At 40.2% G+C, this 18,048-nt stretch overlaps 1 protein-coding gene across 1 annotated transcript; it reads right to left on the reverse strand.

Annotated features, from left to right (window-relative positions):
• Positions 1-1,061: 1,061 nt before the first annotated feature.
• LOC130585713 (serine/threonine-protein kinase LMTK2-like) lies at positions 1,062-17,667 on the reverse strand (the record flags this gene model as incomplete). Its single annotated transcript, XM_057386330.1, has 6 exons — positions 17,320-17,667; positions 4,233-4,357; positions 3,280-3,424; positions 2,504-2,577; positions 1,878-1,996; positions 1,062-1,149 (listed from the first exon to the last, which is right to left on the reverse strand). Coding segments are annotated over exons 1-6 (705 nt in total), but the record flags the coding sequence as incomplete, so codon positions are not given.
• Positions 17,668-18,048: the final 381 nt, after the last annotated feature.

Below are 18,048 nucleotides of genomic sequence, written 5' to 3' on the forward strand. Positions count from 1 at the left end.
TGCACTTCTGACTTCACTTCTATCTTGCCATTTTCCAAGGAATTCTGCTTTAGATGACATCTACACACCAAACTTTAACAGCAGCTACTGAGCCAATGTTTACACAGACACCTGGACTGTGGGGTTTGCTTGGTTACAGTAATTGTTATGCTACAATAAAACAATTCAGCTCTTTCCAGAGTGGATCCAAATGTTTGTCTCTGCTGACTCTGCACACTGAGCACAGTTCAAAGGTTCTCTCTGTGCCTCCCCCTTCTCCCAACACTCCAGTACATTCCAAGGAATGCAGAAAGGCTTTGTGCTCTCCCTCCCCTTCAGTGACCACTGCACTGTGTTCCTGGCTTTTCTCTGGTGCCAGGAGGAACAAGGCAGGTGCTTGTGGGGTAGAAAGGGCATGGGAAGGGAAATAAAAGGATGAGAATGCAGAGACAAGAATAATACAGTAAGAAAAAGGATTAGGAAGAGAATGAGCAGAGAAACTGAAAATTCTAGCTATTAGAATTCATATGACTGATATCAGAAGCGAGCCCACCACTGCATTTTAGCTCAAAGCTGCACAGCATGGGTAAAATTTGGGCACTGTGGAGGTGAGAAGGAGGCAGGAGGCAAAAAATTCTTCAATTTTCCTCAATTAACATTTTGACATAAATGGTAATAAAAGCACATTAAGACTGTGGACAGCAAATATCATTTCTGATGTGAAGTTAGTGTCTGTGATAGTGGACTGCAATAAAAAGCTCCCTTCTATGACATCCTCTGCCCTCCAAGCTCCCTGCTGAAGGCAGAATGAAAGAGATTCAATCTCATTATCAATCTCATTATCAAAGAACAGGTATTTGCCTCTTCAGAACATCCCACAAGAACTCAGAACATACACGATGAATTGGAAAGAGTACAACAAAAAATTGTAATTGCAGGGTCTCTGAACAAGCAAAAAAAAAAATCTTCTGAAATTCTGGTTATACACAAAACTTTCCAGAATGAAAAAGGGCAGTAAATATACCACACACAATTTACACCAGTGGAAAAACAACAGCAGCATTCTGTATAAGTGCACTTACCAAGTCACAGAACTCAAAAACTAGGAGATAAGGAATGGCTTCCACACACTGCCCAATACACTGGAGAACATTTGGATGCTGAAGAATGCTGGAGTGAAAAAATACAGTTAAAGCCAGCAAGATCACAGTAGAATGCAACACACTGAAATCCCTACCACAAATTTCAACACATAACATTGGCAGGGGGTGGCAGGAACAGAAGGTGCAAGTACCAAAGGCACAGATTCCATTTGTACCTTTGTATCTCCTTTGTAGTGCTGAAGTGTATCACTGACAGCAGCCAAAACTCCGAGGATCTCAAACCCACAAAAGTCAGGATTTACCACATGAGAGTCACACCCATCCTCCCACCACCCCTCATTCCAAAAATAAAATCATGCAACTGATTCATGAACCACACCAAGGTACAGAGCTGGCTAAAAGATAAACCTTTTTTTAACCAGGTTTGTTCCCAGCCAGATCAGTTACTTTTCCTAAATTGCTTCAAACCCACTTTTGCAAATGCAGCAGAAGGCATGAAATTTCTTCTGACAACTGTCAGCAACCCAAACCTAAATGCAAATATAGCCAGGATGTTAAAAAGCACCAAGAAGAGAAAACTCTTCAGTGACCAATCTTTTACAGCACATCCAGGCAAGATAAAGCACACTATAAATGATGTGAACACAACTTGTGCTCACTTTGGGTAGAGCATATTTCACATTTTAAAGACAAACATTACAGTTATATGGGAGGACAAGTAGAGACAATAACACTGAATAAAAGCAATGTCCATCATTCAGCTGCAGGAGAATGAAGCTGTGAAACATTACTTACTAATATGGCTCTCCATTTCTTAAAAACTGTTCTTGCTCCTTGGGACCTGCACTTGCCTTTAACTCCTTCACTATTACCCGAGCTACACTAGTGCCTGTGTAGATCTCTCCAAGGAGAACCTGAAAAAGAGATTGTGTCTTCATTAGAGGGGAAAAAACATTTGAAGTCTTCCTGCAAAGAAAAGCAAGAGCTAAAGATACGATGTAGGAAAGAATTTCTGGCTTTTTTTACAAACACAAACAGAGCTTTGATTATTAAATATCCATACTTAAATCCTGACAACTGATTTACACATCAGCTTTCAGAAAACATGTTTTCTAGTGAAGACCACTTATTTACTTAATTTTTTTCCTAAGAAGAATAGGTATAAACAGGAGTGTATTAAATCCATGGAAGTGAAATGTCTGACTAGTCCCTAGGAAGAATCTACAGGCAAATTTTAAAAAGCATTCATTAGTGCTGTGATTACAGCTAAAGAGTGCATGCAAGGAAATATCTAATTTCAATTTCCATTTTTCTTATGCTATTGCTCTTTTTTTTTTCAGTACTATTTTGAAGTAAATATGGAGACCCAGTCAGCTGGGAATAAGCTGCAACCTGTGCAATCTGAAGAGATAACTCCTCACCTTTCCAAACCAGCCATTTCCAATTTCCTGGATGTAGTTTAGACTCTGACGTGCAACTTGAGACTTTGATCCATCTGTCAGACAATGAAACAAATGGAACACGGATCAAACCACTCAGATGGCCAAAGTTATCAACTGCTGAGGAAACAAGGCAAGCTTCCACAAGGTTTATTCCCATTTAGGTGCACACATATTATAGGATGCTTAAATTTCCTTTACCAAAACTGTATTTTAAAGAACACATTCCAAAAACCCTTCCACACAGGGAGATGAAGCCCAATGCTCTGCCTCACCAAGCTGACTTTTCCAGCAGCAATAGTGCAGAGTGACATTAAGAAAGTGATGCAGCTGAACAGTGGTGCTGCTGTCAAGTAAGGGATTCACTGTTGTTTCCATTTAAGGGTGGTGGTTAAAATCCACTGACAACTTAGCCATGAAGAAAACCACTAAAGAGCAGAAGTCACAAATGTCCCAGGGTACTTCAAACCCTTTAGGTATGTAATGCCACACAGAGATAGAGATATAATGACAGCAATCTAGAGAAGAGATTTTAAGGCAGTTTTGCTCTCTTAAGCTCTCTTACCCTGCCACAGGTTAACATCTTAGAAGTAAAGTATTTCACATTTTATCCTATACCCTACAAAATATATTGGCTCAGCTTATGAACATTTGTAACAAGTTATTTGTTACAATAAAGTCAAACACAATCAGCCACACTCCATTTTTGACACAGAAAATGCCTACTTTTGTTTTTTCATTGAAAACCAGCATTTTACCTGTACGAGATGGAAACTGGGAGGGAGTTGGTAAAGCAATATTGGGAACTGAAAGGGTGAACACTTCTGCTGGAGACTGAACAGATGGAGTATCTTCTGCTGGAGGTGTAAAATCTATTTCATCATCAAAGTTATCTTCAAATTCCTAAACAAGAGATAAACAGGTAAACAAGCTGATCCTGCTCTTTCAATAAGCACTAACACATTTCTTTCAGTTTGAATAAGCAATGCTAAGGAAGAATAGCTTTTTTCCAAGAATAGTGACAGACAGTGTTCTAGTCCTTATTTTCCATTAATTGCTGACTTAAGRGATGAAAGCATTGCATTTAATAATSAAGGGGGGTTTGTTTAGTTGGGTTTTTGTGGCTTTGGTGGTTTGGGTTTTGTTGGTGTTGGTGGTTTTTTGACTCTGTTTTGTTTTGACTTTAAATGCTAGCCCTGGCTTTGAATGAATTACTGTGAACTGCTGAGGCCAAATATTCCCCATGTAGAAATGAAAGTAAAACTCAATTTTACAATACTAATAACTGATATTCCAAAAGTAATTATTCTCTGATTATAATTTCTCAACAGTTTTGCTACAGTGGATCTGCACTTTCAGTATTCTTGTTTGACAGGAGTGTCTTAAACCCTGCCAGAAGACTAAGAAAAACAAAAGAGAAACAACAGAAAGGTTCTTTACACCAAAACTGTCTTAAGGGTGTAACTTTTACTACTGATCCTGATAGCTAATTATTATTTTGAAAAGGTATTAAAGATCCTTACTGCAGCAGGGACCAATTAGTTAAAATAAATGGCTGCATCAAAACTTCAGTCTGTGGGAACATGGCTGTTCCAGAAGAAAGGACATACAGTGACACTGCAGAGTATTAGCACAAGAAATGAAGTATTGTGGATATCAGGATGCAGCTGACAATATCACCTGTACACACATTAATAACTCTAAATCTTACCTTGAAATCTATCTCAGGATCTTTACAGCAGGACACACAGTTTGCAAGCAGAATCACCAGGACTACCAGGGTGCACAGAGACAGAATCACAAAAGACGAGGGAACTTCAGCTGTAGCTTCTTCTCCTAGAAATAAACACATATACAGTATTATATAAATATTTTCAGCACTCCAAGAAGCTTCTCCAAAACATATTATCCATCTGCATTTATTTAAAAATGGGAGTCTGAAGATTTAAACCTGTGGATGTGATCAAAACTAAGAGGAAACTGAACAGAAAGGACAAACTGGTAAAACACACCTGCTCCACCACCCACGAGCACCATTCTGCACTTATTTTATTCAGCTAAGAGGCCTCAGCCAAGATGATTTATTGAAGCTTATGATGAACAGTGATAGTACCAAACATTGGGATTCCTTTTAAGCTGATAAATTTATATAGATACCAAACACAGAGTAGAAATCTGGTCTTTTGGGAGACATTTCCTCTGAGTTGAAACACCTTACCTACAGGAACAGGAGCTAGAAAAAATCCTAATTTAAAGTGCACAAAAATTCAAAATATATCACTACAGGACAGTACTCTGTCTTTCAATAATGCATTTGTGAATCTCCTAAACACACAAGTTGCTATCACAAGTGCCACACCCAATTTCTACTTCTTGCAATTCACTGTGTGATTTGTCTCCATTTCAAGAATTTTAGATTTCTTGCCATTTTGCAAACACTTCCAAATAATTTTCCAGAATTTTRTATAAAAACATGGTACAACACATTTCCTGAGATTGTCAGGTTATTACTCACACAGGATCAAAAACCTCAAATGGCATTTTAGAAAAATCTTAAGTTATTGCCAGGGGCATTAAACCTATTTTCATCCCTGTTTTTGTCTTCAGTAGAGAACAAAGACATGTGGTTCCCTAGGAGACCAGAGCACACATCTTGAGGAGTTGTTTTTGCTGTTGCTGTTTCTTTCCAAACAGGTACTGCCACAGGGATCAGAAGAGTAGTTGGACCATAGCTGATTAAAATATGTTTAGATATGACATCACTGTTGGAGTTTAACAATGTCAGGTGACCTGGACTGATTTTACAGGAGCATTTCAGTATCAATGGGAACGTCTGGCAACAGAACACAGTGTAAATGAAACCTTGAAAACAAGACAAGCAGAGGCTGATCACCAGTTAAGGGACACACTAACTTCTCCATATATTGCTTAAACCTTAAAAAAACTATAAAAATTAAGAGATTTACAGAAAAAGCTACAGCTTTTCATCATGTTTCACAAAACACTTACAGAATATTTACTTATTTTAATTACATGTAAAGACTAAATTGACATAATCAAAATCTTGCTTTMAAGTGTGTCAGCATACTTCCAGGTCACATTTTCTGCACAAATAGGAATATTATCAATACAACAAATAAAAGTTAGCAAAAATGGAAGGTTTTCCAACAAGTGATTCTGTTYCTAGYTTCCACAGCAGCTTTGGCATTCCAAMCTCATTAGGGACTGGGAATACTCCACTGCAGAYACTGAGCATTGTCCAAACACAGAGCAACAATGATGTGAGGCCACTCACCAGCTTTTAGTCAGAATTCTGAAGAGAACAAAGTATCTCTGAAGAGGGCTCTCAATAGAACAATTTATATTAATTTAAATCAAGGCTTCTATGTAACACAATGGATATTTTCTCACTCTAAACATCAACAAGAAAAAAGAGGAAAGTAACAACTGACATGTATTTACTTCCTCCAGATGTTCAGTAGGCTGACTAAAATTACTGAGACTGAAAATTATCTGAACTGCAAATGTAAGTATTTTGTGAAGTCATTAATTAGCTAAATTACTGTAACAAGTACACCCAGGTAATACAGTTGTAGATAAAATTTACAAAATCCCTTTCAACTCCTAATTGAAAACAAATAATAAAAGGTAGATTTACTACCAAAAAGTAAATATTAATGTTATCAGGTATAACAAATGAAAAGTATTTCAGACGTTTTTCCAAAACCATCCCACCTGATTTCCAAACAACTTCCTCACCTTCACCACCAACTTGACTGAAATGAGAAGGCAAATCACCTCAGCCTATGGAGTGAACAGAGGCAGATTCTCCTAACAAACACCCAATATTCATTATTCAGCTAATCATTAATGGTCTGTTAAGATGGAAGTCATCTCAACTTCCAAAAGCACAAGGCCATTTTCACATAGAAAGTTATAAAAGATGTTTTAATATGAGAAAAATGCCAATTATCATAGGCAAGTTTCGGCAACAGCTACAGAATAGCATTTCAGATGACTCACACAAGTAAGAGCTACTTACTAAGAATTACAGAATCCAGCTCTGGATAAACTTTGAAGCTTCTTACATAGTAATTAATAAGTCATATTTTTTATTTGCAGGTTTTTGGTTTTTTTTTAAAATTAGGTATTAAATTATGGCAACCTGTAAGTGGGCTAAAATTTATTAAAAGTAAAGCTGTTTTAATAGCTTACATGAATACATATTCAGTGATAGAGGTCACTGAGTAAGTATTGGAAGTGGTCTTTGTGACAAAGTGCTAAAGATCTGCTGCAGTAAAACCTCGTTTGCATTTTTCAACTATTTCCATCTAATGATTAATTCACTGGAGCTTAGTAAAATAACTTGGAACTACAAGATGTTTAATACACCCTTGTGTTTGTAAATTGTGAAAGTATGAAGGAATGACAGTTATTTATTTTACAATCCTGACTGAAAAAAGCAGTCAGCAAGAAATCCATTCTAATAAATGCAGAGGACCATTTTATACAGTCATCACACAAGAATTTTCTTAAATTAAAAAAACTGTTAGAAAACATTGCAAATTTGAATAATTCTAATATAAAATAAAATCTGGATAAAATCCAATAAACACTTAGAACTGCAGAAGATTCTTAATATCATACATTCTACAAGTAGAGAAGCTAATAGATTTACTCAGCATATCAGTTTAAAACCCTCCCATATTTAATGCAACCCTATGCAATAACAACCTAAGGCATCTTAGGCAGAAGTTGGAATCTCTTCTTTAGGAAAAGAACCACCAAACAAATTAAAACAATACAACCTCTAACAAGGCAGCAGTAAAACATTTCCTGTCAGCTAACACAAACAGTCTAGACTACTTTGCTTCTGTACACCCAAACTACTTAAGCAGAGGAAGAGGCCTGGATTATATCAGCACTGTATTAAAATAAGCAGGAGATGAACAGCACCCGCGTCACTCTGTGTTAGTGCAAGGTTAGCACAACACAGTGCTTTACAGAGCTCTGTCAGAGGACATGTTCCATCCCAAAATGGCATCGAGATGCTCCTAAATGATCAACACAGAAAAGCACGTGTTCTTCCAAAGCTTCACGGGATTAAATACATCTATACATATTCACCCACTTTTCAGGAGTATATGGTATAAACAATCCAAAGCCCTGGCTGAGGCAGCGGTTTAATTAACAGCTACTGAAGCAGATTCCTCAGCACCTCTCCAAAATGCCATTTCCTAAGCAAGTTCCTGACTAAAGCCTAATTTTGAGCCCAGCACATGCAAAGTCAAAGGCTGCACACAAGCAAGTACATGAACAGGCTGACTGAGGAAACGATGATGAACTGTGTTGGCATTCTCAGCATCAAGTACAGACCTGAGAACACACACGTCAGTATTTATTGCAATGTTTCAAGGGGTGGAAAATGTTATTTTCATACAAAGCAACTTCTACAGGCCAGGATTCCCTACACCTTCCTAAGTTTCTTTTAAATCTCAGTTCTTCATAAAAGACTTCTCCAAATACCAAAGGTGACACCTAAGGAAGCACAAGTTCTTCTCTCACTGGAACTGTTCCCTTCTCTGTCCCATTTCCCAGTCTGCCCACAGTACTCTCAAATACCCACATCTCATCCACCTGTGGCATTGTTTGGTGCCATTCATGAAGGCAAATATTCCATCCATGTTTATTTGCCAAGCAACAGCCTCCACTGAGGACAACACAGAACCAGGTGGAGCTGCCCATCGGTGAGGGATGCTGGGTTTGTCTTTCTTCTGCTAACAGATTATGAAAAGCCAGGATGCTTGAACTCTTAATTTTGGCTCAGTGTGAGCAACCACATTATTGAGGTCTCAACCTTCAGAAAACTGGGCTAAAAAATGCATGATACCACCCAGTTCTAAGTTTGGGCAAAAAGAAAAGTAAATGTACATTCCAGACATTACTGAGCGCACTGATAAAAGACATTACTGAGTGCATTAATAAAAGACATTCACTACTGTGATAAAGGCAGCGTAAGGCACAGATAAATTAAGCATTATTAGGGCACAGTGAACTTCAAGGGAGCATCTGATTTGAAGCTTTCAGCACAGTAGTTGCTATGCGACAACAGTCCCACTGCATAAGCAGGAGCCCATTTCCTTTCAAGAGCAGCTATATAACTGGCACTAATAGCTATAACTATTTCCAGCACAAATCCAGCATGACAGCAGTCACTTAAACTGTCTCTTGGACACACTCAAATTATATGATCATGAACTAAGATGCTACTTTATGACACCAAGTCAGAACAGCGCAGTCTTTAAAATACTAATGAATGACCAAATCTAATTTTGCTCCCTAGCTATACCCAGAGCATCTTTCATAAATTTTGTCAGTTTACTTACTCTGCTTTTAACGAATATTGAAGCAACCACATTTAAAAGTGTAATGTCACCCTAATTTATAGTGGTTTTGACAAATATGATTTTAACAGCTATCCCAACTTTCCTAAATAATGCTGTCATTCTCTTCCATGCCAGCAATTAAGTGGGGAAGTGCTATCAACTCCTACTCAGTTCTTCACAAGTCAGATTCAGATCATTATCTTCCCCTCATAAAGAGTTTCTCTTGCATTTATTTAGTCCCCAAAATCTTCAGAGGTTTGCTACTAATAAGCACAAAACCATAGAGGCAGAACCAGGCCTATAAATTCAGATGGCCTGCAGGTAACAGGCAGAATACTAAGCCAAACCTCTATTCAAAATTATTTTAGACACATCTATTGTGTAATGCCTGATTTGTATGACAAGGTAAAGCACAACAGACATTGTAGCTCCTCCATTTCACAACAAAAAAATCCCCAACCAAACTGAAGCACATTCCATTCGTTACTGCATTCCTGTAATTTCATTTTTTTCCTGCTATGCACCATTTAACAACTGAGCCAAAAAAGCATCATTTTTGAGATTAAGTTTCAGCAGAAATGGGTGCAGTACCATTATTTAGTTGTGCAATGCTGTATTATAATGGGCTTTAAAACACATTAGAAGGGCATTCAAATCACCAACCTTCAACAGAGATACAACACAAGCAAACAAAAACCTAAGTTTTGAAGGAGTGTTATTTGCACTTCAGACATTCTTTTGAAAATAAAATGAAGAGAATTTCAGTGTGAGAGAGACACTCCAAATTCCAATCAGCCCTTTGCTTTGAATGGCCATTACCAGTGCTGCAGGAAGAAACATTCCCAAGATCTCAGATGATTTTCACTGACCTGATGTTCTCAGCACAAAGGCAGCACCTCAGTGAAATCTAAAACCGGTTCTAAATGCCCAAAGTATTTCAAGCAGAGACTGGAGATGTTCCTTCATTGAGCAAATCCCTAAGAACAGACATCTAACATTGTACCTCAACTTTTCAGCATTCAGATTTTTAGTACTTAAGCCACTCAACTCAAGCACAAATGCTTACTGTCTTTAAACAATAACCTTGAACAAACTATTGAAAGTTTTATTAATTGAAAAGTTATTTCAAAAGTCAGTCTTCTCATGACATTATTGCTACCCTTACATGGGACAATGCAAATGTCTAATGTGTCACTAATAAAAGGAACCTTCAGTATTTGCAAAAGCACTTTATCACCTGATTTTGGTTTTCCCTCTATGGAAAATCTTACTTTCTAGATACAGTCTCAAGGAAAAAAAACCTCTTAGGGACTTAAAGCTACAGCTATCCAAGTTACTTGTGCACAATTAATCTTTCTGAAAACAAGAAGCAGTAACTAACAGCTTGTCAATATAATGATTTCCTGGCTAAATCTGAATTGTGTCAGGTGGCCTAAATCAAAGTCTGGCACTTGGAAAGATACAAGGAAGATGACAAGACTTTTCAGCATTAGTGTGGGGAAAAAATAATCAAAAGTCAAATACAAGTCTGTTCCCATATTCTTCTCGAAGAAATTGGAACATTTCATCCCTCCACTCAACTCTCCCATTGCAATCCCTGCCTTACCCTAAACTCCATTATTTAAGTCCCTCACGGAGCAGGAGGGTGGGATGCAAGGCCAAGGCATGTGCACAGACAATTCTTTGGAAAAAAAACAACAGATTTTCTTCTTTACAACAGTTGATCACCAGAAATAAGGGTAACAAAGAAGCAACATGGCCATTTCTTACGGAGTTTTTCTTCACGAAACAAATAAAACCTCTCTGACACACTTCTCCAACCCACCCTGAGTTCTGGATATATTTTTACAATGACAAAAGCCAGTTTCACACTTAAGTGTGTTTTTTGTGGCCCTGAAATATTATTATGTCCTGTGCAATAAGTTACAATATTTTCAAAAAAAAAAAATTTAGCTACTTCATATCAAAATTGGATGTGTAATTCTATGTCAACATTTTTTGGCAAATTATCTCTGTTCTCCCATTTGTCCTTAAAAAGAACAGAAGTCTGCAGCATAAGCCAACATTTTTTCAAACTACTTTATCCCATGCACCCCTTAAATGCCTTCACAATGTGCTTTAAATGAGTTTGTACATCTGCTTAAATCCACTTTGCACGTAAGGGTGGCACAGGTTACATATCCTAAGGCAAGAACATCCAGGGTAATGCTGGACTCTCAAGGAGCATCTTGGAACTCCACTGCTCTGATCTTCCTGTTTTCTGAACCCTTGTCCTGGCCTGAATATCAGCTGAACAGTTAGTAACTAGCAAAACTCTGAGCTGGGATTAGTTTTACATTACTGACCTTATTCTATTATCCTACAAGTCTTCCCACTAAAGTCAGAGAATTACTCACACAACAGCATACTGCTCAATTTTAATGAGGACTAAATATAGGCTGGTACTTCCAGCGTTTACAGAATGAGATCTGTTTGAAGTTTCAGTGCTAAAATCGCATGTTTGCACAAAGGCATCTTAAGACAAGGTAAAAAACATCCACATTAAAATAATTCTGTGCCTTATGCCTTCATGTCAGTGTTTCTGGAAAATCTGGGTAGCAATATCTTCTTGCAAATGTATCACTTACCCTTAATTTCATGTGAGTATGTGTGTGTGCATATATGTATATACACCCTCACAAAATTCTGCTGAGCATACCTTATTCTGTACTGTTAGATGTTGTTTTCAACAATTAATTCCCGCTCAAGTATGTTTTTTTTCATCTGCTACATCATTTCTCCAACAGTTAGGTTCTCCAACCATTTCTACAACAGGAGTTGTAGATTTAACAGGATGAAAAGATCACACATCATGGTATCTCAAACCACCAGAAAAGCTTTATCTGCAGCATGGAAACCAAAATGACAGTATCTCTTTCTCCCACCATTTGACAGCAATACAACCTATTAAGATGCACTGGCTTTRAAGAACTTATTTCTTTCAGTTCATGGAAAAGAAATCCATAAATGCAACTTTCATGTGATAGGATTTTCTGGAATCTTGATTTTATGGTAGATGCCTTTCCAACTCCAATGTACAACTGGGTTAAGAAATTAAGGAATGATAGGAAGAATCAGTATTTTGCAAAAAGATCTTATTAGATCTATTTCTCATCCCTATTCATAGCTAAAKGATCCCTAGGAAGAACAGGCCATAGAGTGACTGATTTTGGAGAACTGGATCTGGTTTACAGGCTGAAAGCTCAAAAGTCAGCACTAAAAAAATTTACCATTACTATTTTTTTCTACATGTCTTTCATACCAAAGAAGTCTCAGGGTGCAAGGGTACTCCCAAAAGAGTCATGTCACTATGAAGTCACTACAGCGATGTTTTCTAACCAGGAAGGAAACTTCTGTAATTGTAGCACTGTTGGATAAGGTGTTACTTTGTACAGCATTTCATACTGAAAATCAGCCAGAAGACAATTTCCTGACAATGTGCTTGCCTAAGCTATATACAGCACAACACCTTGCTACAGACACAGCTTAAAGCACACATGCAGACTGAAAGGGCTATCCTGACACATTCTGTACATTTCTGATTATAAAAGCTGACAAAATGTTTCTGGTATCTAGATGTTGCTCAAGACCTTTCACAACAGCAGTACAATGAAAACAAAGAGCTCATACAGAGCAACAAAAGAATTGAAGTTTTTGCAAATTGGATCCAGAACTGTATCAAGCTGCAGATACTAAATTCCCAGACCAAACAGAAATGCAGGCCCAAAATAAAACCTAAGGAAGACTCCAGTACTCCATGTGCTGTCCTTCTGCTGCAGAACTGCAGTGTTAGTGCTGAAACAGAACTGTGATTTCTGCAGCTCTGGCATTACACTGAGGTCCCTTTATCCCACGCAGATAAACTGTGTGTGAATAGTGACTGAGATCAGACTACAGCAAATATCCACAAAATTACTCCCAATCACATTTACCTGGCCAGAATGTTGGATCACACAAAATCTTTTTTTTTTTTTATATAGGGGCACAATCAGCACCCACTAATGGACTCTTTCAACCAATGCCCAGCACCTGAAACCATCTCTTTAAACCATCTCTGCTCAGTGCTGTCTTAATATGCTACAATGACACTTGAGAAATTATTAAATACACCCAAGCATCCAAGACATGAGAAATTGCTTCAGAAAGTGACCTCCTCCTATGAGGACTCCTTTAGTTGTAGTGAAGTCCAGACACTTTACAGCCACAGGCAGAGAAAGCAAAGCAAGCCTGTGAACAAAGCCTTGCATGGAATATCCCTGCAGGCCAAAGTCAGGGTTGGCTTCTTACCTCAGAGTCAAATTCACAGATAGAAACAAAAGATAAAAGACAACTTTACAACTCTAGCTCTACAATTATTTAGTGCTTGGGACAGAAGCTAGAACAAGAAATACAGGGAGAAGTAAACAAGTTCAGTGCTTAGAAAGAGGAGGAAGGACACACTACTCCCATGAAAGGAACATACCACAATTAAAATCCCCACTTTAAAAGCAAGATTTTTCTTAACTTCCAGTGGTCTGAGTCACTAACTTGCATACACTCAGAAAATGGCATTTCTTATTATGTTAAAAGTCACATTTTATACTGTACCAAACCACAGGCCACAACTGCAATTTGGCCCCAATCTGACAGAACAGAAGCAACAATTTGTCAAAAGCAACAATTTTCCCAGGAGTATATATGTAGTACAGAGCTCATCTTAACACACAAAAAAAAAAAGTGACTTCATCTCAAAGTTTTAACTTGTCATCTGAGGACAGCTGACTACACTAGATTTAGCTGCATGAATATTTAGMTACTCCCAATGAGTATCTCTGGATACTAAACACCAATTTCTAATCATCTCTTCCTGGATCCTCCATGGCCAAGTCCATCAGCAGGGGCTCCTTTTCACTGACATCCAGCAGGACCATTCAGTCCCAAGGTTCTCAAAAAACAATCATGGATACACCAAGCCCAACAGCCTCACTTCAACTGATCAGACTATGCAGTCATCACAAATGTGAAATGGAACACACCTAACAAAAAGCTACCTCCTATTCAAGTTTTACAGCATAATAAAAGGATTTTCGAGTCCCTTTTCTTTGTATTTGCAAAGASTTCATAGAGCACAGAGTTGATGAAAACACTTTGTCTGACATTATASACATACTTGATTGAGATGCTCAGCGGAATTAAGGTCAAATATGGAAACCCAAGTTAGAATGGAGAGCCTGAATGTACAAGTAAAGCTTTAGCACAGTAAAGCAGCCATGGCAGCTTGCAATGAGCTGTGTTTGGCTGCTAAACTCTGCTGCAGAAGAGCAGTGCCCAAATGCTCTTAATTCAGCCACACAGCACTAAGAGTGGAAGTCATGCTAGCCTGATGCATTTGGGAAACACCAACACTCCACAGGCTCAAGACAACTTCAGCACTTCAGTCTAGGAAYTCCCTTCCAGCACATCTGCCCCAGCTCTCACCTCCAGTGTACAGTCAAACCTTAAATTCAGAACTATCAGTGTACATATCAGTATCCTCCTGTTCCACTCACAGAATAGGTTAACGTAAGCTGGTCAAAGTATTCTTAGTCAGTAGCATCTTCAACAGATTGTTTTTTGTATTTCCTACAATAGTTGCCATGAACCCTACCAGTTCAATCCTGATTTCCTTTACCTCCTCTCATTGTTAGATAAAAAACATTACATTAGTTTAGAAACATAACATCAAATATGAAAGATRAATATAGAACACCTCATCAATGTGTGCCTTGATCTGCAAGCACTGTGGAGCCAYMCTTGAAAAGAGAAACATCACTCATCTCAACCATGAGATGGGCCCTGAGAACCTGACAGCTCCCCAGCCATCCAGTCTGGCAAACTTCCACACCATTTCCACAAAATAGAGCATTTCTGCACAAGAAATCCACTCGAGTCTTGCAGAACCTGCCCATCACCACTTCCAGCATTCCAGCTTCCTCCACAAAGAAGTTACTTTATTATAGGTATATGCCATTAAATAYTCTGTAAAATTCCTCACATTAACCRCTTYCCTCCTTTTTCTGTGGATCCCATCTTTCCTATTACAAGCAACACATATTACAATATTTCTCCATTGTCAAAGAAGCAACCTTTCTTGCTAGGTGAAGAACTGTGRGATCCTARAGTAATTYTGAAACCAKTTACYCTACCAATCATTCTATGAAAAGCCCATTAMATTCTACCCAAATTTCCAATTCATATGTATCAGACCAAGTGTTACAGTGAACTGCAAAAACTGCCAAGACCTGCYATTCCCAACACAGGAAATCAAAGCAGCAGTCACAATATGGCTGAATTGTTTTTAAACACAACCCATGACTCTTAACGCCGCAAAATAAAGTCACAGGTTTGTCTTCAGACAGGTTTTAAACCTGCCTAGAATGGCAGAGAAGGTTCAAGCTGAACCAGTCTCATTGTCATGCACTGGAAGTTATTCAAAGGAAGGAGAACAAAACCAAAAGGCCTTGGAGCTTGGTGCTTGCTGCTGCTCACACRGGTGATGAGACAGGACATGTTGCAGCCTCAGAACCTGTTGCACTCAAATCCACCAGGCACACATCATTTCAGTCAGGAAATGTGATGCCAGTGAAACTGGAAAAGGTTCATAGTGAGGCCTTAAAGTTTCAATACTAAATACCCATCAATAAAGTAACCCAAATACATTGTCTCTTGTTACATGGGCAAAGACACAGCAGAAAGCAGAGCTTCATTTCCCGGAGTTCACTGGGTTTCCCATGACAGGATTTGGACAGTTGGCTAAACCTGAGATAACATCCCATGTATATGTACTTTGGCCTAAATATAGCCAAAACCTACAAATTACAATATCTCATTTAGGTTGTATGAGTCCAACATCACAACATCATAAATATTTCTCTTAGCAGTACCACAGTTGGCACGCCTGATTCAGTCATTTAAAATACAGAAAAAAAACCCAAACCAAACACTTCAATATTATGTCCTGCAATTTGTTCAATCAGCTTTTCATTTTGAGAATGAACCATTCTACCATTTTTTACCATTGCTATGGAAATCATGCTTGTTCTCCCATCTTTGTAAGGTACATGCAGAGTCCTCATAGCAAAGAGGAAATTGTATTAAAAAAAAAAAGAACACTTAGACATTTCCCTTTAAATAGAAAAATTAACTGCATTTCAAGAAAAGTAAGACCCAGAAAAGGCATAAAACATATCCTCTATACAAAACTGATTCTACTGTCTTACCTTACAGCTCAATGACAAATTGATATTTTTTGGACAAACCTCAAGTATTTTATAAATGAAAAATATTTTCATKTTTCATTAAAGGAAATAAAGAGTTGACTGACAGTTTTCTCTTTTTCAGAAGTTTACTTTCACACAAGGTATGAAMGACCTCAAAGCAAGCTGATGGAGGGAGTGACTTATGAACATATCATAACTCTTCTTAGAAGAAAAAACTGGAAAAGAGAAACAGGTCCAAAAATAAAGGAAGTATGGGTTCCACTCCCAATTTTGACACTTCGTGTGGAAGAGCAGCCAAATTACCTAATCTTTGTGCTTCATATCTTTCCCTCCCCACTGCTCCTGCTCCTCCCTCAACATCTTGTCTATTGAAGCTGTACAATTCCTCATGGCTAGAAGAAAATCTCAGCACACATTCAAACCAACCCGAACAAAATTCAGCCTCAATGCGATGYTATGCTCGCAAGTGCCAATGAAACACCAACAATAAAAATTAATCAAAGACATAGTTGACAGCTGYGAGTCCTAATAAACCTCTGAGCAGTCACTCCTACGATTGTGAGGACATATTGTTTAGTTTGTGCTTTTAAGACAAGCAGGAAAATAAGCAGGGAAATCGAAGGATGTTAGCGTTACCTAACATACAAGAGAAATAAATGTGAACTACATGACTATTTCGAGAGACTGGCTGGGGTGGGGGGGAGGGCGGGGGGGGAATCCGACTAATCTGACCGGAAAACAGGGAAGCGCCGTCTGCCCTGAAGAGCCTCCACCCAGGAACGGGAGTCCCGGTGATTCACAGGCAAAACCAGAAAAAGAAAAATCCCGCCGAGCTCTGTACRGGCGAAAACGGCAGCACTATAGGAAGAAGGTGTGCGGTAAACACACGGATAGAACGAGCCCGTAGCTCAGTGTCAGGGGTCGGAGCGATCCCCAGCGGGATATCGCTCGGTGCCACCGGCAGAGCCGTGACCTACAGCCGGGGAGCCCCATCCGCCCGCCGTGCCCTTCCCGACGCTTGGCGGAGCGCTGCCCGCAGCACGGGGGAGGGACGGGGGCTCGGAAACCCGCAGTGCCGCCGCTCCCGGGCCCCGCCGCCGAGCCGCACCCCCAGCCCCGCTTCCCCGCGCCTCACCTGCACCTGCTGGCGGCAGCGGAGCCGCCTCGCCGCTCCCMACGAGCGGCCACAGCAGAAGGACGAGCCCGAGCAGCTGTCGCGGGCCGAGGAGCCGCGGGCTACCGACCTCCCGCCGCCCGGCGCTCCCGCCGAGCCCCCCGCGCTGCCGCATGCCGCCCGCTCCCGGACCGAGGCCCGGCGCCAAACGAGGGGCTCGAGGTTCTCAGCGACTCCGGGCAGCCCCCGCGGCAGCCGCCGCCCCCCGGCTCCGCGGCATCGACCCCGCCGCCGCTCCCCTCACAGAGCTCCACCGGCCCCCGCCGCCGCCGCCATCTTCCGGGCTACCTGACCGCGCGGGGCGGGAGCTCAGCTGATTGACAGCCCTGTGARCCAATCAACCCGCGCCTCACGCTTAAGAGGCGGTTCCGCTGAGGGGGACGGCGCTAATCTGTGATTGACAGTTGTATCAGCCAATCGCGCCGCAGACAGCGAGCAAGGGCGAGGGAAGGCAGCGGCGCGAGAGCAGCTGCGCGCGGTTGTCAATCAAGCCGCCCTCAGGGCGGTTGGAGGTGGGCGGGGCATCGCTCGGATTGACGGCTCCTTCCGCCAACCGGCTGGCGGGGTGGGGTAGGGGGGCGGGGCTTGACCGAGCCCGCGCAGGCCGAGCGCGGCGCCCCCTGGCGGACGAGTGTGCTGGCGGGGCCGGTCCGGGTTCGGAGCCCCCTCAGAGCTGAACCGGGATCAGAG

Source organism: Malurus melanocephalus, unplaced genomic scaffold (genome assembly GCF_030028575.1).
Source record: "Malurus melanocephalus ecotype Western Australia unplaced genomic scaffold, MMel_1.1 scaffold_953, whole genome shotgun sequence".
Classification (NCBI taxonomy): domain Eukaryota; kingdom Metazoa; phylum Chordata; class Aves; order Passeriformes; family Maluridae; genus Malurus; species Malurus melanocephalus.